General features: G+C 39.2%; 1 protein-coding gene across 3 annotated transcripts in view; it reads right to left on the minus strand.

Annotated features, from left to right (window-relative positions):
- The window catches only part of LOC147870857 (kinesin-like protein KIF21A), a 36,902-nt gene extending 15,354 nt beyond the window's left edge, over positions 1–21,548 (minus strand). For all 3 annotated transcript variants that reach the window (XM_087341815.1, XM_087341813.1, XM_087341814.1), the window contains exons 1-14: positions 21,309–21,548; positions 20,250–20,486; positions 15,932–16,150; positions 15,398–15,562; positions 14,631–14,739; positions 12,898–13,100; positions 11,502–11,691; positions 8,893–9,090; positions 7,115–7,165; positions 6,797–6,997; positions 4,232–4,431; positions 3,154–3,403; positions 2,510–2,633; positions 359–590 (exon numbers count right to left, since the gene is read on the minus strand). In XM_087341815.1, coding sequence (XP_087197941.1) covers positions 359–590; positions 2,510–2,633; positions 3,154–3,403; positions 4,232–4,431; positions 6,797–6,997; positions 7,115–7,165; positions 8,893–9,090; positions 11,502–11,691; positions 12,898–13,100; positions 14,631–14,739; positions 15,398–15,562; positions 15,932–16,150; positions 20,250–20,486; positions 21,309–21,497 — 2,568 coding nt within the window. In that variant the 5' untranslated portion in view covers positions 21,498–21,548. The remainder of the gene's footprint in view (positions 1–358; positions 591–2,509; positions 2,634–3,153; positions 3,404–4,231; positions 4,432–6,796; positions 6,998–7,114; positions 7,166–8,892; positions 9,091–11,501; positions 11,692–12,897; positions 13,101–14,630; positions 14,740–15,397; positions 15,563–15,931; positions 16,151–20,249; positions 20,487–21,308) is intronic.
- Between the last annotated feature and the right edge of the window lie 4,499 nt (positions 21,549–26,047).

Raw genomic sequence — 26,047 nt, forward strand, 5'->3', positions numbered from 1 at the left:
CATACCAAAGTTTCAGGACTGACGTGGGACAGCCCTCTCATCAATTTGAGTATCAACTAACATAAAATATGTTGGACTTGAAGTTTTCATAGTAATGTGAGAATGGATGTTGACCCAAAGGGCTACTTCACCATACAGACCTTAGATTGAATATCAGCATTTCAGATGAATATATTATTGCCTCCATTATGTGAGCTGAAGTGAGTAAGTGGACAGCTTATTTAGTGTTATGAGAAGGCCAGGCCAGGTGGACTGGTTCTGAATGAGAATAACCTAACCACTTCCTCACAAAGATAATAAGACAGCTGTAACATGATTCCAGAGTAAGTGTGAAAGGAAATAAAAATCCAGCCCAAACCTTGCTCTCCTCAATCTGCATTATGTTTGCCTGAGATTCTGCAATGCTTTCCTGCACATAATCAATGTTGGCTTTCATGCGCTCTATCTGATCCTCCAAGTCACGAATCACTGAGAAATCCTGGCGACTTATAAGAGCATGGTCTCTACGATGCATCAGCTGGTCCAGAGATCGTCCAAGTTCCTCCCGATATCGTAGCTGCCTGCACACCAACATCACCAAGATCAGCCATCTACACAGAATTCTAAGAATGTCAAGCATTTTGAAGTATGACAATGGCAAACATTCAAAATCAAGAAAGTAAATACAGCAAACTTCAAATTATCTGGGCTAATGAAGAGGAGAAGATGCACAAATAATCACAAAACATGGATAATCCATGCATTCACAACACATCAAAAATAGCTTTACTTTTTTTATATAAGTGACTTAAATTTTGAGAAACAGCTTTTAACAGCCACTTATTTTTCAAGAACTGTCCAGATGTACTTGCAGCAAATCATTTTTCCTGGCAGCCGCAAAGTCACTGTATTGAGACTGTCTCAACCCATGCCGTCTAGTGAAGTGACGACACACTGCAGTGCCATGCTATGACTGTCAGTACCACCAAGAAACAAAATAGAGGTGGGGAGGAAGAAGAATGTAGTGAGTGCATCAATGCCAGTGTCTGCCACATGCTGGAAGCTCATTTTACACACATCACTCTGTACCTATTACTCAATATTATTAAACAGCACGTGACTGCAGCTATAAAGACAAGTACGCACTTTAGTCTTCAGCTGTATGAAACAACTGATGTCAGTGACAACGCACAGCTCATAGCATAAGTATGCTATCCTGGGATAATAGACATGGAAGAAGAATTTCTGTTTTGCCAGCCACTGACTACGACCACAACAGGGGAAGATATTAAAAAAAAAAGACTAATTTTTCAATTAATAAAGTATGATCTTGAATCTGTGTTTCAGTTTGTGTACTGACTGACGTTACACAAACAAAGTCTGGAGCACGCTATGGCTTTTGTGCCAGAGCAAAGGAAGTGAATCTGGTGAAAATTCTTTGCCTCCTGCACTGTGGCAATACTGATTCTAAGAAGCTATTGGAGGAGCTTGATATTATAATGAAAGAAGTCATTCAAGTTTTAATTTTATAAAATTTAGGTTGGTCAACAACAGGACTTTTAGCCAGATGCACTGACATTGGTTCTGACTACATGTATGTACTTCATCATCGTGAAGTCTGGTGGCTGTCACAAGGAAAGATGCCTGAATGAGTTGACATTTTGCAATGAGGTCAAAATCTTTGTCTGAAAAAAAAGTTCTGATCCCCTCCAAACACTTTCCTAAGCCCTATTTATGTCAGCATTACCATCTAAATTCTGGAAAGCCACAAACCAGCTCAAGATTTTAACCTGATACTCTTCATAATTTAGCTTTCTGAGACTGAAACTCTTGTTTGTATTGCTTGTTTACTTACCAATAATCTATCTAACTTTTGCTACCACCAAATGATGGTCAGCATCACAGTCAGCCCCTCTAAAAGAACAGCTACCAAGCATACCTTTCCATGAGTTAAAGTCCAAATGCATCAACAAATTCTGTGATGTGGGCACAGTGTAACGTTGACAATTACATTTTTCACATGGCAAAATTCACTAACCTCATTACATTATCATTACTATTTTCATGTAAACTCTCATTATCAATTGGCAATTGCATTGCAATCTTGTAAAAAAAAATGTTCATTTGTTTATGGAACTGAGAAAATACAAGCTCTATCTCCTCATAAAATGTGTTCTTTGTATCAACACTTTTATCCTCAGTTGATACACCCATGTTCAGAACAATAACATCACTCCACAACTTCTGAATATTATATAAATATTACATCGTATCTCTAACAGACTCTACCTTCTTAACTGATATGACTGCTGTCTGCACAAAAAAGCATGTTCTTAAGCAACAATTAGAATTCCCACGTCCACAAAAAGAGTATAATCGACTGTTTATTTAGTGTTTCCCTTTTCCTACCTGACATAAAGCTCTGACAAACCTAATTCATACTTTGCTAATTCTCTTAAAACTGTTTCAAGAGAACAGACCCTATACAGACTCCGGGTATTCCATTTAAAAATACTATATGCTTCAGTACCTGTCCATGTCACGTTCCATGGATGCAACAATTTGTTTGCTAGTTGCAGTCTTTCTGATATTATTCTCCAACTGCTGCCATCTATGTTTAACTTGCTTTGGAGAAACACCAAGTCGTTTCGAAGCTGTTTATCAAAAAAAAAAATGCAGCTCAGAAATAATAAATTATACTGACTGCAAACAATGCTACAACTTAAGACTATGAATTGAAAGATAGCAGAATTCACTTGGTATTAAGTCCACATTTGTATTGAGTTCGTGTAAGTTCACTAAACATTTATAACCTCTGCACCTACAGCACAATACTTGAGAGTACAAACAGCCAAATACCTTATGTCACATAACTACAACACATAACATACTACTTTATAAATTCAGCATTACATATCACCTATACCACACTAGAGTGTGTATGATTTACAAAATTCAACAAAATTTTATTATTTAGTCCCACATATGGCACTACAGGCAGCTGTGGATGCTGATAAATTTTGCTGCACAAAGCAGTAACTCAGAGTAATATGTCATTTAATACAATGGATCTAACTGGAAGGAAATAGAAGAATAAAAATTTATAACATGCCATAACCTTCAATAAACATGTATATATAATATCAAATAACCATAAATACTCCAACAACCTACCGTGCCTAGGTCCGATTCTGCCAACGGCCTTATTGCTGAGTGGTCCACGATGCATTTTGCGCAAAGCAGTAACTTCCTCGTGCTTGCGTTTCAAAACTGCTTCTTTTACCCGTTTCTCTGCCTCCAAGGATCGAATCGTGTTTTCCCTTTTGCGAGATTCCTTTCGCAATTGTGCAATTTCACGATTCCTTCGTACTTCCACATCCTTGTGCTTTGCTGATTCTTCTTTCATCTTATTCAAGAGTTTTACCTGAGAATGAAAGGCCAGATACAGTCCCATTTTCAAAAGTGCTATAAATTGTAATCTAACGCACAGGCCTAATCAAATTCTTCGCAGAAAGAACAATATGTAATCTGATTTTTCTGAAGACAGAATGTTTCCTTTATCTAGTTTATTTAAAAACTCTGTCAGCAGTCAGACTCTACTGTGCTGAAGAAGTGATCAACAGAAAATGACATGCTGTGGTGATGGCTGTACTCAACCAATGAATATCAACTACACTGCCTAGCATTTTCTGAGAGCAGTGTGGATCACCAGTGGGACAGTAATATTCTCTGATGAATCTACCTCTCTGAATAGTTAAAAAGCAGAAGCCATTTCTTTTTTAAAAAAAATATAATAATAATAATAATTTATATATGTCCAACTACAGAGTAAAAATTGTCAAAACTTATAATAAAGCTGCCCTTAAGTTTTCATTTACTTTTATGCATTAACTACGTACTCTAACAGTTCAAGATTTGAAATTCTCATAGCAGTAAAGATGTCAACGGTGGTCCTCTGGGTTATGATGCTGTGTAAAACTGTACTTGGCTACCAACTTTTCAGAGACACCCAGTAGATGGAGGTGACATAATCCTCCAAATCACTGATAGCCACCTACAAGACTGTGCAGCATTCAAACTTAAAAGACAACAACTTACACAGTCTGACAATATCAAGAACGGTAATTTTAAATGGCATTGCTAAGTGTAGTTTATTTTCAGAAGAAAGAAAAACCTTAGTCTGATTGTTATAATGTAACACACACAAGTTTCAAAGATCTTAAAAATACGTAAAGTATCAGAACAAGCTCACCTTTGCAAGTTTCATTTCAGCCAAGTCATTCTTCAGTGCCTTCACCTGGTTTTCATGCTGGGTCTGGTTGCGAAGTAATCTTGCATGTTCTTTCTTTGCCGACTGAAGTCTTTTCATCTCCTTTTGCATTTCTGATAGTTTACGTTCATACTCATCACGTACTTTCCGCTCTTTCTCAGTTGGTTTGTTGGTTTGATTAGCTGTGAACATGGCATGCACCATAGCTTGGTTGACAAATAAGGTCTGTTCTCTTTGCTATTCATTATTATTATGCATTATGGTGTCGACTGTACACACACATACACACATCAAGGGTCTTCAACCTATGAACCACAATCTATATGAAACCTGTCACTAGAAAGAGGTGGTCAAGACCTCACAAAGATTTAGTGAGGCAGTGGTCAGTTACCTCAAACAAGAGCATGACTGCCGATAACAACAAATATTAGTACTTATTCTACACGTGCCACCTAGTTTGGGGAGTGAGAATTTCCTAACCGGTTCTCCAAGAGAAATGCAGTACTTAGGGTTGACAGTAATCTTCAAAGTTACTGCCAGAACACGTTCAAGTCAAAATGCATTTCTCAAGTAGGCCTATTAGTCAGCCAACATCTACAGATGTTCACGGTGTGTTTATTGCAGAACTGAGACCATAAATTTTCATGCTCACTGCAATGTGCATTGTTGACACAACCGAATTTACAGTAAAGATGGATTCTCCTGGGTTGTTATGCTGTATTATCTGAAGTTTACTGACGTTTCAAACGTGCTTGCTGCCTCCATAACCAGGGTGACAGATGCAGCAAGCATCTCTGAAATGTAGGCAAACTTCTACCAGACTACACGGTACAGCAATCCAGAAGACAGCCATCTTCAGACTTCCTACCATGAGAACCTGAAACCTCAAGACTTTACTGTTGTTTGCTTCAAGACAGAAATGTGGCATTTCCTTCTCAGACATAAATATCATTCTTTGCAAAATTTATATGAGTTCTTTTCTCTGGTATGTAATTTTCAAAGTGTATGCAGAACGCACATTTCTTTGGCATTAGTTGCTTTGGGGAACCATAATTAAAGAAAATTGAGCTACATTAAAGAAAATACCATACATAACATTTTTATCAAAAACAGTAAAGCGCAATCTGAATTTGTTTCTACAAATGGGAGAGTACTGTTGTTTTGAAAGAATACAATACTGTCAGACATTAAAATTAAAAGCACAAATAAACATACAAAAACTGTATCAGTGCTCTGAAAAAAGAACAAGTGGTGGTTTTAAAAAGGGGGCCTGAGTAACAACAATGGAGTGATAGTTCCTCTGCACTGCAAGCAAATTATTTTGCTACTCACTTGCCGATTAACGAGCAAACTTCTTTCTGATGGGAAATTCATAAGAAAATATTTTCAACACACAGCGCAAGAAATATGTTCAAAAAAGAATTTTTTCCTCACATTATAAGTTTGTCTGTGCAACAATGATATTAGTAGTGACTTACTTAATGAACTCAGAAACAAAGCAAAACAATTTGAAAGCTTTTGTTTAGTACTGATGAGAGTAATGACACAAACAATATTGCTCAGTTATTATGCGTTACTTGCACGAAGCACATGGGAAAAATGCATTATGGGCTGGTCACATCTATCCGTCTGTCCAGTTGATTACACCTGAGAACCACTGGATGGACTGGAAAGAAATCTGGTACGGAGGTTGTGCCATTCTGCAGAATGTCAAAATCGTACTTATGAATGTTCCAATAGTAGTCATAAAAAAGACATAGAAAATCGTGAGGTACACACACACAGTAGGCCACTGTGGTGCTGCAAGCTGGTGGCCAACTTGAGAACTACTTAAATATGAATTCATTACTTTTCAATGATTACCATAATTACCATGGTTATGCATTATTTGAATATTTTCCTTGGTTACCATGATAACCATGGTTCATACTGATATAAGTGGAGAATCAGCTGAAGTGTTCATATATGTTAGGCCATATTAGTTCAGGTTGTGTTAAGAGAAGTCCATTTAGGAAAGGTTAGGTTAGCTTAAAACCACATGGAGTATGCAAGCACATTTGTAAGTTACGCTTGCCTGTGTGTGTGGATGTGTGCATGCCAACCCACTTACACACACTACAAAACAACTAAAACTGTCAACCTCCTATTTTGGTTTGTTACTGCAGCAGAATGAAATCAGTTTTCATCTTTTCCTCATATAATAAATCACCCTCCTTATGTAGCCAAAACACATAATTAAAATTACAGATAAAGAAAATGAGAAAACAATATATGTTCCTACCTCATCACTGTTCAGCCAAAGTTAATGTTACAGACTAATCTGGAGACATATGAGTTATTCCCCCTAAGTTCCTACAAATTAACATGCACAGGGAAAAATTTTAAATCTCTCAACAGATTCTGACACGGGACAGAAAAGAAATGCAGGGAACTCGCAAACAAAAGTGTGGTGAGAGTATGCAATTAAGTGTTTAATGTTTTATGAATTTCTATGATACTATCTCCAGTCAGAATGAAGCAGTCTGTTTGCTTTTATCAATTACTCACTGAAGGACAAAAGAACAGTATCACGCTCCTCTTGAGTGGCTCTGATTCGTTCATGTAAAAGCTGAAGTTTGTCCTCGTAGTGTTGTCGCATAAACTGGATTCGCTTCTGAGACCGTTCCAGTTCCTCTATCAGCTTCTGTTTGATGTTGATCTCTGAGGTCAACTCCGCCAGCTCCAAACCGTAACGTGCAGTTTCTTCATCTGAAAAGTTACCACAGACGTAATTCAAATGTTTCATTTATAATTGTAATACACATAACAAATCATGAAAAATTATGGATGCTTTGAGCCCAAAGTTTGAATAAATGGAATGCTTACCTTTATCCTCTGTGTCTGTGTCGCTGTCACTGTCTTCTTCATTTTCACCAGCTGCAATAATAAATAAAAATATTCAATCATCAAAATTAAAAGTAATATGACAATTTAAAGACATAATAATGGAATGAGAGGGAAATTCTTTTGTAACCCAAAATACAATAGAAAAACAAAAATACGCAAAACATATTCCAAATACAGGACATGCATATAATACAATAAACGAAACAATGGACATATTAAAAATAGTACAAAACAAAAAACATAGGAATACAATAGAAAAATATTACATACAACAAACATATAAACAAAACATTTGTCTAAATGACAATAACATATTCCTTAATAACCCCATCTTCAATGCACTACAGATCATTAACCCCAACCCCGACAGCCACCTTTCACTTACTCCTTCCACAAGCAACCACAGTCAGTATTGACCCACACCTATACGATGACAGTCGTACTTCTGGACATATCGGAACATACAATCAATCCTACATCTAAGGTATGTTTTATTTGTTTTTATTTATATCTTACTGCTACTTTTATCTATAATTTATATATTTTGCATTTTATTCTCTAAATTCTTTTATAAATTCTTTCAAATTCTTTAGTGTTTCTTTCAATCTTCTACTTACAGACCGATATGTACATCTGATTAAATTTAAGAAAAGACAACACCTCGCCCAAATTCGAAAAACAAATGGCATAAAACATCACCAAATGGAATAATATTTGAGTTTTAAGTTCGAAAATCTTATACACCTGAAGATGGTTTTATAAAAACTGAAACATGTTGTGTAAAGGATGTTCCAAAGTGTAAATCGATCAATCGATATGGAACATCAATAATATTTTATTATCTTAATTATAAGAAATTTTAAATATTGTGATAAGACGGATGAAAATAAATAATTGTTAAACAAAAATAAGAAAAATATATGTAGTGACAAGTAACCTTTGGTTTGAAAATTAAAGTAATATTTATCATCATATTGTGTTAAATACTCGAGTTAAAGTATCTTCATTATTCTAAAAGGATTCTTTAAATGAATGACCTCAACCAGTGGTCCATGAACTGCTGGTGGTCAGTGACTGTAGTTGAACTGCAAATTATAGTCAGCATTATAATAACACAACAGAAAAATCACATTTTTCTGATTAGTTACTTTTACATTTCCTGTCGATCATCAAACCACTTGTGTTTAACATTTCTTTCTCTTTCTGGCCAAGCGGGAAGGAAAGAGTATTGGAGCCAGTCAATGCATACCTCAAAAATGGGAAAATACAAACATACAAACACATAACAAATTATCTTTGTGGATTATTTTTTTAAATGCAAACATTCAGTGAAAGTTATTATGGCATCTAATTAAAGTAAAACCACATAAACATACTGATTTTATATTGTAAATAAAAATGTGTTAATATGCTAGTATTTAGTAGGTTTGGAGACTCTTATTTGTGGGACAGACAGGATACCTATCAGTCCTGAGGAAATACATGACTGTTTTATTGGTCCGTGACTCAGCAAAGATGAAGAAGCACTACACTAAGACATGCATTCCAAGCGTGGGAACATTTGTAAGAATCATGATTACAGATGTTTCAGAGGTCCTTGCTGCCTCCATCATCTGATTGATGAGTCTCTTGATGATGGACACAGCAAATACCTCTGAAACATCAGTAAACTTCTACCAGACTACATGGTGCATCTACCCAGAAGACAGCCATCCTTAGACTGACCGCCATGAAAACCTCAGATCCTACATACTAACCCTTCTCTTCACTATCAGTATTATCACTTTCACCCTCTGCATCATCTTCCACACCATTTTTCTTGCCATCATCACCTTCCCCTTGCTGGCCTCTACTGCTTCTAGACAGCAGTTCCATGTCCTTTTGTAGCCCTTTCTTTGCTTCAGCAATCAGGCTGCCCACAGAAGATGTATCGCCTAGTGCTATGTCAAAATTGCCTGCCAACAGAACATTTATAATATTAATTACATTTCTCTCAATTACCTAACAGTGCAGGAAAACACAGATGAGTAAATTATAAAAGATTTATCTAGAGTAATGCAGTGAACCAATCACTTGCCACACCAACATAAGGAGCAATGTTACTAGAAGATCAGCAGGCAACTCACCTGTCATGGCCACATGAGGACTAAGTGGGACTCGTGCAGGAAAACATGAAGACGCCCTCCGCAGCTGCTGACACATGTTAACAACTTGTAATGCCAAACTTGGCCATTTCCTCTTTCCATCTTCCTTTCTCCCTACCTTTTCCTTTCTCTTTCCCTTCCTGTGACACTTGCCTTCCTGCTGCTGGCGTGGTCAGTTCTTTCAGACCTAAACTCTGTGTGCATTCTTAGTGGTTCGAAAATCTGTGCTGCTCTGGTTAAGTTACTCTGCCCGGCATACGCTACCTCGGCATATACGGTTCCCACTGTGGCTGTCTGGTCATCCATCTGACCTAATTTTATGGAGGCTACCATTTTGTGTTTCCTCCTGTACTGAAAGGATCCTCAAGTTTCATTTTGTGCTTGAGTTTGTTGCCTTTTTGGGTATGTTATTCTGATTAAAACATTGTAATATAGTATTTGTTGTCAAGGATTTAACATTCTGTTTCATATTAAACCTTTATTGATGTACGGTTGTCGCACTGAATTTGGGACATACGAATTATTGTTTGGGCTGAGTTAGAAACTGTGAGTAATCGTATAGCATGTCTTCCCCATTGATCCTACCCTTCTCTCCCCTTCATTATCCTATTATTCAAGTGAGGATTCATCTATAAGGCCCTTGTAATGACTGTCAGCCTATTGCATATGCCTCCATGACTGTGTCTCCTCAGGACAGAAAACTTCTGGCCTTTGAACTTTGACTGTCTTGCTCTCTCATTTGGCCTGGAAAGGTTTAGGTCATATCATGAACACGTTGAATTTGACCTTGAAACCAACAATCAGGCCCAAAAGTGGTGTCTTCTGCACCACCATCAGCTCGGTACAATAGCTCACCGGGTAATCAAACTTTTGCCATTTAAGTTTGCGGTTCATCATATTCATGGCACTCAAAATGTTGTTACTGACACCCTTTCTCCTTTGGTTGCTCCTATTTTACTAGATTTTTCATGCTGCATTTCGATACTAGCTCTCATCAGAGGTCGGACGATACTCTAAGGCTGTCTAAGTCTGACAGTCATGAGACCATACTCGGGTATTCTATCTCAAAAGACATTCTCCAACATAAAGCCCGTATGCTGGGTTCAGATATTGCTAGCCAACCTCTTGAAAAGTTATTCATTGATTTTGTTGGTAAATTTCCCAATTCATAGTCTATCAACTCTTAAGCTCTCATGTGTATCAAAGCCTTTTTCCATGTTTGTATGGATATATCCACTGCGAGAGGCATCAACTGTAATGGCTATTAAATCCCTGAACCTGAATTTTGGTGTTTGTGATATTTTGGTTTCTTATAATGTAAACCGATTTGTAGTTTCCATAACATGTGTTTCTCAAGAGGCAATCGCCATGTTACTGCACCCCTCTCATGTGAAAAAATTCAACAGGAATCAGAGCCATTCTTATCACCTACCACCATCAGAGTCAATCCCACTGGGATAGAAAAATTTTGTAGTTACAAATTGTTCTTAATTCTGACAGCCATGATTCTAATAGGTTAACTTCCTTACTTACACTCAAAAGTCTCCTTTGTTGGCTCTTTGGTCCATTATCTCTTCCTGAGTGGAAAACGGATATATCCAGACCTGACCAGTGCCTCACATGTAGAAATCACATATATACACCCAGAGCTTACGAGATGTTCCAACAGACCAATTTCTCTGCCATAAGAAGTTGTATGCCATGACAGATGACTCTAATGTTCAGAGGAAGTATTTGTAGTACCACAGAGTGTAACAGATGGCAGGACTTTTGTGTTACGAGATTGCAGGAACTAAAGTTATATGTAAATGTCACATGGCAACAATGTTTTTTAAAGTTTCATATCTTCAAGATGATTTTGATACTTGAGGCAATATTTTTCAATTTTTAGCAACAATAACACTGTGCAAAAGTAATTTTAAGTAAACACTTTTATTTACTTCAATTTACTTTGGAACATAAATGACAACCCCCACGACATCCAAATCTCGTGATCACCAAGTGTGTGGAAATGGGTAGATCTAAGTGGGAAGACATTCGGAAGCCAATGTAATTAAACTGGACTCTGTGCAGTTACAGCAGAACATAAGTGAAATGAGTGAAAGAAAGAAGAATATAATGACTCAAATACAAGAGAAATTTTGGAATGTTCAGAGCATCGACATGTTATGACAGCTCACCTAGAGGCAAATTGACTGACAAACTCAGACACTTCAGTTTACCTGCTTGTATCCAGCCACCAACAGCCCTTTCAGCCAGAAGGTGGGTGTTCATACTGCTGAGCACATCGATCGTTTCTTGCATGGCCTTTACTCTAGTTCTCAGATTGTTATTTTCTGTCTGCAGCATAGTATTTTCATGAAACATGTCATTTACGGTCTCAACGCCATCTTCGCCGAGCATCCTTTTGCCCTAAACAAAAAACAACTTTGTGAATCACACATACTACGCAACACTACATTCTTACATGCTTATGTTTACTTTTCCACAAAAAACAAAACTGTACTTTCACTATACAGGATATACACAAAAGAATGGTGCAACTGTGACTGGTGACTCATTTTTGGACATGTTGGAAAGCTGGTTGTTACCCCAACTGAATACCAATTATGACGATTACATTCTACAACTGGACGGAGCCACGAGGCAGATGAGGATCAGATAAATCTTGAAAGTAAAATCTTCCCATCAAATGACAAAATGCAAATTTCAGCAGTCAGTTTGCAATAAAATGTATTATAACATGGAAAAACACTGTCGCATTATGTGCAAAGAAATCAAAAGAAGTTCCATTTGTTCAGATTGTTAGAATTGTATGTTCTCAACAATACAGACCCCTTCAATCTAACTGTAGATTCAAAACACACACGTGACAACAAAAAAATATATCAGAAAATTACAGTCCAAATATTAGAGAAGACTATGCACTTTCTGGAATTTATTCTTTCTGAATTTCCTTGCAGCGTATCACTTCCCGAGTGAAACATCGGGAACATTTGTGGCCACTGTTCCTAAGGAATAACTTCTTTGAAAATACTTTATTTTTGTATTAGATTGCAATAAATATTTAATGGGGGGCCAGTAACAATGCCTTATTCTAACCCTCTCTTTCCAATAGTTAGTATCTATAATATTCAAGAACCACTAGGTCTTGTATTACACACCTTCAGTCTCTAAGAATTCCACTTATTTCAATGTACATTACACCAGATCCAATTTATTTTATCTTAATTTAAAACTGTAAGACTTATGAGAGATTTCTGGTTCTCATGTTGGTGAGTATGAAGAGGACAACATTCTGCTGGGAATCATCCTGTAGAAGTTGACTGATGTTTCAGAGGTGCTTACTGACTCCATCATCAGGGTGATCATCCTGCTTGATGCAATATCCCAGAAGACTGTCATCTTCATTTATAGGACTTATAATGGACTGAAGCAGTTTTAATGTCCCTTTGAATACATTTATCTGAACACATGACACAAAACAAGGTCCGACTTCATTTTAAAACTGCTGCACTCAATCATACACTGGAAAGGAACATAATTTCATGCATGTCTGAGAAGATGTGAAAGGTTTGGTTCAATAACTGCTACTGATAATGTAACTTTGAAATAAACCTGTTTGTATTCCAGCAGTTCCAGCTGCAACTGCTGTATCTCTTGTCGTAAGAGAACGATGGTCCGAGATGATTTATCCTGATTTATGGCAACCCTGTTCTTGATATTTCGTGCCCTGTTAGCATAATTGAGCGTATTCAGTGTTTCAATGAAGTCACAATCACTGGGTGACACACATGCTATCATTATTGTTCGGCTGTTACCTGCAAACAGTCGAGCATTGTTCATTTCTATGATTTCATATATCATTCAGATAATAGATCAGATTACTGGTTACATTAAAGTTAATAACACTCACAAAAAAACTCTGTGTTCTATGAGTCATAAGTTACATTTTATTTAATGCCTTTGTTTTGAAAATAATAATTAACTACAATGGAAGGATTAGCTTGAACAGAGTAGAGTATTGGACATTATATACTAATTATAACATTTTCTTAATTTCTAATATAATAATATTCAAATTTTAATAATACATGCTGTAACCCTGGACTACTGTAAACATTTATGGTGCTCAATCTTCATTTTATGCAAGACCCACATGCTGGGCTTTTAAATCCTAGTACCCCATCCTACAAATGACCCATACGCTGGGCTTCATGCATTTCACTCACCAGAACACATTGCAAAATACATTAGATGTTCTGTTACATTTATGTTTTATGAGATTTTTTATGGCTTCAAAAGCTACCAGCACTCTTCAATATGTTACACTTTTGTGTTTTTTATGGTACACTTCAAAACACCAATGCGCTGCCCCATATAACACTCCCCACATTTTATTAGCATGCTCTTGTGTATCCCACATTCAAAACGGGCGTGACAATTCACTCTGGAGGAATGCAGTGGTAAGTGACTGCTGAAATTTACCTCGAGTCAAGTCTCTCCATGGGAACACGGTAAACTCCCAGCATTTTCAGTCAAGTTTTGCAGAAGAACTAGCTGCACATTTCTATGTTCAACTGTGGCATCACATGATCTAAAGAGGAATAAGCTGTTTAGAATAGTAAGGTCCAACAGGTGGAAAAAGGTTTTTATCCATTTCCATATCTGCCATTGAACTCACTAACTCTTCATCATTATGTCTCCTTTGCCCAAGTATCCCACATGCAACTTATAGTCCTGCACAATTTGTAGCTTGAAAGCATTTCCATTTAAGTTTAAAGTTCCATGTTTGTCGTAAAAGTTGTCTTCTGTTGCTGGTGTATTATGTGTACTTATCAGCACATACACATTACATGTACCTCTGCAGACCACTGTCTTCAAGTCATCTCATGTCCTGGACCAAATATCACGTTCTATTGGTTTGTTTGGCCATGTCTTGTGTCATTCCCATTCTCTCACGTTATCTAATTTTCTGTTTAGTCAGAACAAGAAGTCATGAGAGGAAATAAAGTTATCTGTGTTCAGCTTACATCTGTGTTCTGCCCTTTTTGAAAAGCGCTTAACTGTAACGCGTGTTGTCGTATTTGTGGTAACTCATATTCCGTTTTGTCTAAAATCCATCCTTCCCTTAAGAAGTACTAAACTTTGTTCACAGCCAGATATTCAGAAGTCCTGTCTGAGCAAGAGTCGTTCAGTAAGCAGAAAGGCAGTCTGGTAATCCAAATTCTTGCTGCCATAAAAGCCAGTCTTATATCACTACATCCATAACTAACTCAGAACACATAAGAAGATAAGTTGGTTAAAAAATAGAGAGGAGGAGGAGAAGTGCAACACATGAGCATTCTTACCTCCAAGTGAGTCCTGAAGCAACCTTGTAAGCTTTGAATCTCTGTATGGCACATGAAGCGCCTTTCTTGACTTGTCACCGAGAGCTGATATCACATTTCCCAAAGCCAACTGTAAAAGCAAAGTCAAAAAATGCACAAAGAATTGTGACGGGCCTATAATTAATTCTGAATATATGAAACATGAAAGTTATACCAGAAAAGTAAAGACATGCAACCAAAATTTAATCAAACACTGACCAAAGTCCACAATCTTCTCAATGGTGAATTACAATAACCCTTGCATTTTGAAATAGTGAAGGCTAGCAGCTTAGATACTGGTAGTTAAAATAAATTTATAAAAGTATTTCACACACTTGATAACGTGCAGAACTATAAGTAATAACGGTACAGATGTTCTTATAATGTGCACGAGGATGAAAAAGCTAGAAAATGTAAGAATAGCATAATTCTAGTTCATGTGTTCTGTTATTGCATCCAAATTTTGAACTTATGAATGCAAATTTTAGGGGTTATCTTACAAATCTTGTCAGTCAGTCGGTACAGATAACACAATGAAGATAAGTCTAGCTGAATTATCTTGAAAACCATAAGACTTATGGAAACAGCATATTTAGCATAAAATGCATGTTTCTATACAGATTTTGTTAAAGAAATGTACAAGTAATTATTCTGGATGTAAAGAGCAACAAGATCTCACAGCATCATGACCCAGAAGGCCTGAATCAACATACAGATAAAATTATTATATGGTACAAATAAAAACTTACGAGACCACAGTTTATTGAGATTCCCTCTTTTGCACGTTCACCAGTGGCTCCGGTCCTCTTCAGGCGTTCTGACCCTGCTAGGTCAACAAAATGGAATTTGGCTGAAAGGGTTTCAAACTCACTAGATGGATCAGTTGCTACCACACAGTCCCCATCATCTACATTCTGAAACAAAGTAAATAAATGCAAGAACTGTACTAGCACCGGCAACAAATTTAAAATTCTTTTGACGTGGGCTGGTGAGCACAGGCAGACTGAATCTCTTTGTCTGATTTGCCACTGAGGACACTGCAACTACTGACTTGCTGGAAAGATTTGAGTGATGAGTCTCTCTCCACCAGAACAGAGGAAGACCCGAGAAGATTAGCACTTAGGAGAAGATGCAATTCACATCATTTCTACCCCAAGTGTATTCCAGAAATGAGGTTAGTGAAATTCCATTGCAGTTCACATAATCAATTTTAGATTTAACCACAGAGATCAATTCTGGTGGCAATGAGACACACCTCAGCACTCTGAGCAGCAGGTACTCACTTCCACTTTCACCATCCATTGTTGTTTAATGTGAAGTGTGAATATTGCATGTGAGCGTGAAGACTGAGAATTCATCTGGGTGCTGGCCGTTGTCCTCGAGAGTGCTCCCATGCGCAAGCACTGAAGAGCATCCTCAGCCGACATGATGGGCTTCATAGTTACTCCCATTACATAAATGCCTCCAGAAGCATCTTCGTGGATTTTAATTCCGCCCTTCCCCTGAAATTAAAGAATCTGAATGTTAATTAAAACACCCCAAAGCAATGAACATTGCAGTTGAGTATTGGGAATTCCTGGGTTACCTATCAGCCAGGAGTACAGATGTCCTGAGACAAGTACTTTATGCTCAACCTCAGTCCTTCAAGGCAACACCTCACACTAAGCCACAACCACTTCCTTCCATCATGTGTGCCTATGGCTTTCAGAAATAAGCCACGATGACTTTCGCATGTTCTCAAACATTCAGCGTGCACTGCAATTGGCATATTCATTTTGAATGTCTGAGAGTGTAAGGGTTCCCTTACAAAGATCTGGAAGAGACAATTAACTGAGCAAGGGTGGAGAGTGCAGCCTGCCTCTTTGCTGGATGCTGCTTAGCAATTCCCAGCATTGTCACTTTAGTCCTGAAGATGAAGACATGATACTTCTCCAAAAAGTTGGCTTTTATTGGCTAGTCCACATAGCAAAAGAACCAAATACAACATCTTCAACATTGTCAATGCAGTGAAAACCTAAAATCTCACATAGTACAGACTACGTTCACGTACGATCTAAAACAGACGATGCTCATCACCGTGGATGAAGACCAGCAGCTGCTGACTGACGAAGGTGGTCAAGCAGATAGTTTGGGTGGGAAGACAAACACCAGGCTTTGCTTAGTCTGTATCCTTCCATCTTTGTCTTAATAGGCTATCTTCACTTTATGTTCCATCATAGGCCAGTCACCAGTGTCAGGCTAACGTTGAAGTAAATATTGCATTAGAGTTAAAATCCTGAGGTCTGCATCTCTTTGTCTTGTATGTTGTACTTGCACAAACACTAATTAAAATGGGGCACGCGTATAATATACAACTACGAGGTGCGATCGAAAGGTTTCCAGACTGTGCGTATAAAAACCCGTACACTTATCTCAGGTATTAAATTCATCCATCACCCTCGAATTAGTTCCCCTGGGAGTGAACACAACGATCCCAGCGCCGCTGCCAAGCCTGGAAGCATCCCTGGAAATCTTTCTTTGTCAGCCTGTCAAGCACCATCTGCGATTCTGCCTGAATCTCTTCTATCATCTCAAATCTCCTTCCCTTTAGCTGAATTTTCATCTTTGGCATGATGAAGAAGTCACACGGAGCTTAGAAAGGAAGTTGGGGTCGGTTCTTGCAAGATCTTTGAGCTCCTGACAAACGAGAAGTCGATTCTGCTTCTGGTGCTCAGACAGGATGCGTCGCATGTGGAGTTCTTCCTTTAGAATCAGCTGACAGGTCCCATAGCCTATCCCAACAATGTCGCACAAGTCGTTGATGGTACGACGTCGATCTTCGTGAATGGCCTGCCGAATCTTCGTAACATTTTCGGGCGTTGTACTCGAAGATGATCGTCCAGAACACTCGTCATCATCGACAGAGGTTCGGCCATTTTTAAAACGTGAATGCCACACAAAAGTTTGTGCACGACCCATTGCAGACTCCCCAAATGCTTGCTTTAGCATTTCATAGGTTTCCGTAGCCGTTTTGGCGAGTCTTTGGCAAAATTTGATGTACACTCTTTGTTCATGAAAATCCGCCATTCCGAAATCGCAGGAGGGTCGGTGTAATGCACTACCAAAACGCCCGTAACTAAGAAACAAATGCTAATTCGATGATGCCGGCTGGCACACTGATTCACTATGAATGTAGGCCGCACCCCCTAGCGGCAGAAGCTCGTACTACATCTGGTTCGCCCTCTATTGACACAGTCTTGAAACTTTCCGATCGCACCTCGTATATGTTTTAAAACTTCTATGTGGAACTCATACCAGAAATGGATATTGAAGCAAGCAGATCATCATATTTAAAACAAAACATCTAACTGTTGTTTCTCTGTAAATCTCATCAAGTCCAGTAACTTGTCGTTAACAAGCAATATGTAAATCTCAGTATTATCGTTCATATTATTACCATATTATGTCACATTAGTGAGGAGAGAACTGTGAGGGTGGCGGTTACTTACTCTATTTTTCCATTATTTGTTGTTTGCTGACATTCTAACTTTTGTGTTCAAATCTGACTGCAGACAAATAGTTTTATTTGTTAAACCTTAGAAGCATTTTTGTTTTTGTTAAACCTTAGAAGCATTTTTGTTTTTGTAAAATACTCAAATTACTTATACAAAATACGATTCAATATATTTGCCCTTAAAGTGACTCGTTTTAAGGCCTGACATCTGTAATTAGATATCCAGAATCTGTGAGCCTCAACCATGGATCTCATTTGTCGGCATGGACTCAATTATAAATCAAACATTACACTGAGATCAACCAACGTCACCGTTAACCAAATTTAATTAAATTCATCGTGGGTTACATTTGTGATTTCTGACTTGTTATTTGAATTGCACATCAGTAGACCTATGGTTGTTGATGTAAATGAGAAACACAAATGATTTTGTATAGCATACTTTGAGTCACCCAGTGTATTTTGTCCATTTATGTTCGCCAGTCAATCTTCTATAATATAGCTGACATATCAGGTTTGAACCATTACCAACAAAAATTCTGTCCATGAACAAGTCATCACTCTTGTTGAAGATGGCAGGCTAAGTGCTAGTGCTAGAGGTGGACAGTATAGTGGACCAGGGCGCACAGCAAGAGCATGAGTACAGAAATATCATGTAGATGGACAACTATAAAGATGTCGAGGAACCGGGTAATGGCGCATTCCAGCGTAGCTCAGGAAGCTGTGTTAGCAGCCGAAGCTCAAAGGAACCTTTTCGCCAGTGCAAGCACGTTTGAGGCTGCTACCGGCATTGCCGGAGAGAACGGCGTAGCTGGTTGCTTTGAGACTAAAATACACTGGTCAGTGAAGGCTGTAATTAGCGATGAACATAAACTAAACCGCCCAGCATTTGCCGAAGGCAGCGTGGATCACCAGTCGGATGTCATTTTCTCTGATAACTCTACATTCAGCTCTGCAAATGATGGGCCGGTTCTAGTTTACGGACCATGAAGGAAACCTGTCCTGACCTCCCTCTAAGAAAAAGAGATGATCTTTTGACCCTTGTCTTAGCAACTTCAGATGAAGTTGCTTCACCTCAGCATTATGTGCAATCTATAACTGAGTCCACGTGAAGATGAATGAGATCCATGGTTGGGGCTCAGAGATTCTGAACATCTTACTGAAAATGTCAGCTCTTAAAAGAATCCTGTACAAGGGCCAGAATATCAAAGTATATTTTGAGTCTGTAGCACGTAGATGAATAATATACAAGAGAAAAATTCCAACAATTATTTTTACAAATACAACACAATCATTAAAAGAAAAAATGCAGACATCAGGATCAAAATTCATACACGTAATCTCCATTCCAACAATAACTCTCTTCCCTAGAGAACTGACTATGACGGACCATGGACGACTGAGCAGAGACAGACAGAAACATAAATTCTCATTTTTCCTAAAATAAGCAGACATATTGGTGTCTTTGTTTAAAGGCCATCAGGAATAAGTCATCGTAGTTAATGGAAGATACAAAAAAAAGTCACATACAAACAAATACAAAAAGATTACGAATGATCGGAGTTATGATGTCAGCTGTACATTTACGTTACTTCTGGTTTGGCACTTAAAAAAATTCATGCGCCTGGTTTCTATTGTACAGAGTATACGAGTATAATCAACAGTGTACAACGCAAAAGGCACCTTGCTGAACCAAGAGACAGACCACATAATTGTGATATTCCTAGACACTTTTCAGGAACTTGACTGTTCTACTACTACTACTACTACATACTAAGCATTACATTCTTCTGGTATGGCAACTCTGCACCTATTGTCTACTCTTCTTTGAAAAACTGAACACCTTAAAAAGTAAGTTTACAACTTTTTTTCAGAATCAGACTCCAATTTTAGAAATACAATGTTATTAGTGTTACTAAAATATCAACCTGAATCACTTCATGTAAACAGACATAATAAATGTTTGTGAAATAAGATGTGAACGCCATGAGAGATAGTGGACGAATATGATCAGTAAATCTGACTGAATTGATTCACACCACACGGAGTCCTTGCTACACCGCACCTTGTTTAAATCTTCAACAGACCTTTTTTATATTCACCCTTACCGCATATTGTCCCCTTGAATGATCAAATAAATCAATAATATCTTCATTGTACAGTTCCATAAACTGTGCTACTATTTTGAATTCTGGCGCTGGCTGACCAGCTTCCTGAGCCTGGTTTGCGCGGTTCTGAATTCCATGGAAGAGGTGACGTATTGCCCGTGGGACGATTCCAATCTGCTCCGACTCGACTTCCACATCAAATCCGGTGCCCATAGTATATGTTTTTCCAGATCCTGTCTGCAAAACAAATATAAAACAAACATATGAGATCTGAGGTTTTCGTGGTAGTGAGGATGATAACGTTCTTCTGAATTTTGGCACAATGTAGGCTCGGTGCCAAAACAAAGAAAAACAACGTAATAAAACAAACATATCACAACATGATGATGACATTCTTCTGGGTTGTTGTGCTGTGAATTCTGGTAGACATCTATGCTACCTCCACTATCATCGCCCTGATGATGAAGGCAGAAAGGACCTCTGAAATGTTAGTAAACTACCAAATTACACGGCGCAACAACCCAGAAGGCAGCCGTCTTCAGACTCCCCGCAGCAGAAACCTCAAATCCTACATATCATAACATACTAATGACAAAACATGTTTTTCACAGAAGATACTGTTCAAAACCAAGAATTCAACCAGAATAATATTTTGATTGTGTCCTTGGACGCAACACCATGTAGTCTTTGAGGTGCTTCCCAGCGTTTAGAAGGAATCTACTGCCTACTTTCAATCTGATGTGGAAATGGGGTTGCTATTTGGACATAACCCTGATAAGGTAGGCATCACTCAGAAAAACAAGAATGCGTGAACTGCAGCAGAAGACACGTAGCTATTACTAACAAGATGCAGACACAACAAACAAGGCTCTGACACACACACAGGAGGCCCATGAGTTACAAATGCAGAATGTGTGGTGTAGCCAGATTTATGTATGACGCAGAGTCCATGAGGATAAAGAAAACGAATTCTGAAATGTAGGTTACTTTAATCTAAAGTGATAAACACAGTCTGTGAAGAATTTCCCAAAAAATGCTTTCATAATAACAAATTCTCACCTGTCCATATGCCAAAACAGTTGCATTGTAACCTTCGAGAGATCCGTTCACAAGAGCTTCTACACAGGTTGTGTACACATCCTCTTGCTGGACATTCGTGTCAAAGACATAATCATATGTGAAGGCCTTGTCTGAGCCCAGCGTCACCTGGGGTTTGCCTGGCGTAACACTGGTACAAATCCGACACATGTCGATGAGTTCCCGTGCTATCTGCGGTCTGATCCTGTAACAATGAACAGATGAATTTCGTTTCAACTACTGAAGTTCTGAAATTTAAAATAATGACGATGTGACACATAATATTATTTCTGGTACTTGTGGGTTATTGGGACACATCGCTTTAAAAATAGGTTAGGTTAGTTGTAATTTATTTAAATAAAATATAATAACTTTCAAGTATGTGTCATTTATCCACACACATTAACCTAACCTAACCTAACCTACTTTTAAAGTGATGTGTGCTGATAACTCACAAGTACCTTATTTTTGAACACAGTTGCTTAAAGGAGTAGAAAAGAAAATTATGGAGGAGCTAAGATTTAAAGTCTGAAAAAAAACTTTGTTGTTCTCCAATCGGTTTAGAAAAATGAATAACATACATTCACCATTTCAATTTATAGGCTGTATAAAATCAGAGAGGTTGTGTAAGTTGTGTATGTAATTCTGAGAAACATTCTGGTTTCAAAACCAGGAAAGCACCCTGATGAAGGATTTATCAGACTTCTAATTGTTTTATCCAAAACTATTACTGCACACAACTAAATGTGGGAAAATCCGACAAATACTTCCATTTCTTATCAGTCCATTGCCCCAAGGCTTATCATATGCCTGATCATGCATTACACATTACTCATTACCACACGAAAGCTTTATTCCCTGGAATTGTAGTAGGAATAGTTCCTTCTGCTGTGGAGGGGCAGATAGAGAAAACGTATTATGGCCGTGTTTAAGGTCAATAATCATGAATGAAACGCATTTCGGATACACCCACAATTTCTGGCTTTCGCAGCCGTTCATTTCCAACACTGATCCTGTTTTTGTGATGGCACAGTATAGAACTGGGTTGTATCGCCGACGTTTCGGATATCTGTAATCCTTCCATACGCAAACCCAAACATGTACTTCGCCTATAAGATTGAGATGTCCGAAGCCTCGGCGATACTCAGCCCGTCATCGCACCGTGTCGACACGTGATAAAAACTGGATCGACTTTATTTTTCTGTTACAATACAACTTATATATTTTCGTGGAATATCGAACGATTGTTTGTTTGGTTTGGGGTGGCAGACGCTGCGGGGTGAGTGAGGTTATCCCAAAATCGCCAGCGTGCACCCCGTGTCAGCCTCCCTGCCTGGCCGGTTGATTCCGGAGCTTCCGCCCTCCCACGCAAACAAAGGGCTCTTTCTGGAGCCAGTCATCTGGACGGCAAAAACGTTAGCACACTTATGAGGCAGGAAGTGCCGACTAACTGGCAATGGGAAATGTTAGTTAGTTGCTGGCCCCACGCGCAAGTGGGCTGCGTCGCCGGCGTTTCAAAAAATAACATGCGAAGTGCGGGATCACTGCCCTTCACACTTCCCCCTGAAGATCGGGTAAGCAGGTTCCTTCGAAATATCGGCAACAAAGACCAATTCTGCACTGTGCCAGCATCCCAAAACATGTATACACATTACAATACGGAATATTAGCCTTGTCAGTCAGCTGCTCTCTGCTGTGGACTGTACCGGGAAGGTGCCTTACACGACTAGATTCGCCAAGTGCCAATGCCGACGTATGCAATGGTTTAGTTTCTTAAAATATCTCAATTTCATTCACTGAATGCGTGCGAACAACTTTTTAGGACTCCCTGTATATGAAAATGTTTTCTTTTAGCTTCCGTTGTCTGATTGCGGGGACTCGCACGAAGCACGCGGAAATCAGCTGATCGCACGGCGAGGTAACGTTTCAGCACATTCTGTGTACATTGTCGAAGCATTTCACGATGACTTTTCAAAAGACGTTTATTACAAGAGATCCTGACAGAATCACGATGTGAACAATTCTCAGGGCTGGTGTTAGAAATGCCCACAGTTCGTGGTTGAAGCAACGAAACCAGAGAACATAATCAATCCATCGGCAAATTCGACGAAACTAAACAGAAGTTATTATCTATGTATCTTAAAGAACTAAGCAGTTCACGCTCGCCTACGAATATTCTTTTTGACGATGGCTTCGATGTATCACGCGGCCATTTCACTTAGCGAAATCCACGTAAGCTAACAGAAACATCAGTTCCGTGTTTTATTTCCCGAGTGGCCTTGGCCGACAACTGAACAGCCAAGGATGTACAACTTATTTGATGATGTAATTATGAAAGTTACGTCGTAACAGAAGAGATTATGTACGATCTACGTCACCTTTCGAGCCTTAGTCCAGACGCGTGAACGGAGTCACGTTTGAAATGCATCCGTGGACAAGGCGGCTATCGCGTTCTGACCACCTTCTGGCGACATCGGAGCAGCCCCCTTACCTGCTGTACGCCAAACTGCTCCAAAACGGAGCGTCCAGCGCATCGGAATGAACGCAATCCTTACCTACATTTTGTAATCATTCGGATGTATCTCAATTAACGGTGCAGAAACAGCCTTTACGGCAGTAACTTAAAGAACTAGTGGCTCACTTAGTTTGTAACTGACGGCGTGGGTTTAATTTTGAGATTGTAATTACACATACATTATGAAATCATCATATCGAATTTATAACTTGTGTTGGGCAAGGCCGTGGTCTAGGCAACACGGAGTTTTCCTCCGGGGGCTTCCCCGGTTTCTCCGTGGCACCCCAACAATTACTCCATTCACACACAGAAGAAGGCAATGGCAAACCACTTCTGGATCATCTGCCAAGAACGTATATGAACAGGTCCCAGTCCGAGAAGAGAAAAGGATGGAAGGATCCTGTATATATGGACCTGTCCTCAGACAGAACACTAAATAAATAAATAATAAGATATTAGCAGTGTCGTCTGGCATGTGCTATGGTTTGTCGTCGGTTCCAGATCATTCACATTTGTGATATAAAAGTTATCAGAAATTTCTACACACTGTTCTGTGGACAATGGAGGTGATCAAGGTACAAAGAACACAAGATAATAACAGAAAGAAAAAATAAAAGAGGTGGGGGGGGGAGAAAAGGTGAGCAGAGAGATTGGATTATGAGACGAAGCGACAATTAATTCCACACAGCACATCCCTGCAGCCTCTGCTTGGGCTGGTGACGTTTTAGAAACAGCTTCGCATAGAACTCGGTGTTGAGACAATCATCTGTGAAGGTTTGACGTAGTTAGCATCTCGAAACTCGCGTGTGACCTCATAAGGTAACATCGTGTAGGCGAGGTACGCGTTTCCTTCGACAGCGTCAACAAATGAGAATACAAAAACGCGGCCAAAGAGCGTAGGTTGCAGAAAGAAAAACACTGTCCCGCTAGCAAATAGTCCGCTGTTGTGCAGGCACGAATTGCCAACTCCTCTTGTCACTTCCGCCCGACTAACTTCTGACGGAAACTGCGTGCAGAAATTTGTTTCCCTCTTTAATTTCTGGGTCGACGTGAAGCTCCAGTATTTCATGGAAGTGAAATAGCGAAAAAGGAAATTGGTTAAGAATCAACTGGAGTCAATATTCGGCCACTGAAATATCACTTTTTATTCTTAACGGTGAACCTCTCTGTTTAACGACGCTGTTTCACTGCATGGGTCGACTGGAATGAGACGATCATGAATGGTACGCCCTATTTGAAAGTATAATAACGACACCCCCCCCGAAGAGACACCTCGGCACTCTCAGAATAGCCAACACCTCGGCCGGGATTCGAAACGGGTGCCTTCGACCTTCTACTGCGGAGTATTCGCCTTCGCAAAACAATCCTTCCGCGTTCTTATAAAACTGAGGAGGACGACAGATGCGTCAAAGATTTAATTCAGTTTTCTCCTTGCAGCGTATTGGCCTATTAAATATCTTTAAAAACTTTACACGCAATAGATTTTACCTTTCTTTATTAAAAGTGGTACTGGTAACGGGTTCGCTCGTGGCTCTGAGTGGCGGCGAATTTAAGAAACATTAAATCAGAATCGGGTCCACCCCCTCGCAAACGACTCACGTGACTCTCCGCTCACGACAACCGATGTTGGTAAGCCGCTGGAAAAGCTCAGTGGGTACAAACATGACGTGTTCACTCTGGAACACTAATTCGCATCTAAATCGTCTGCTCCTGTTCGCGAAACGTTTGGCAACGCGTGACCTGACGAGGAAGCAACGAACAAGACATTGATACTTCAGGTAACAGGGAAGGTCTGTGCGTCTTCTATGAGACGCTGCTCTGCAAGTCGCTATAAGAAATTAAAACTGCTTATCAACTGATTCCCTCGCCGATTTTCAACCATCACGGTCGCGGAGAAGGCACGACAGCCGTTCTTAAGCCCGGCCCACATTTCTACATCTTGCCTTAACGCAACGAACGTGTCGTAACAGCGAATGCGCGTATGTGGGCGATGTTGCTGTCGACATTAGCTGATGTTCGGTTTTTAAGCGAACGGCGAAGGACGTTGTAGGCGTTCGCCAAAATTGCGCGCCGCCTCGCCCACACACGATTCTCAGCGCTGAGTTGTTTCGTTACGGCAGAACGCGGAGTGTGGACGGGGCGCATCAGCTGCCTGGGCGGCATGGTCGGTATTCCGGCTACGACTTGCTTGTTTTAGCGACTGGCT

This window comes from Zootermopsis nevadensis, unplaced genomic scaffold, assembly GCF_977971745.1.
Source record: "Zootermopsis nevadensis isolate Lab colony 2312 unplaced genomic scaffold, Znev_1.0 Znev_ptg000091l, whole genome shotgun sequence".
NCBI classification, from domain to species: Eukaryota; Metazoa; Arthropoda; class Insecta; order Blattodea; family Termopsidae; genus Zootermopsis; species Zootermopsis nevadensis.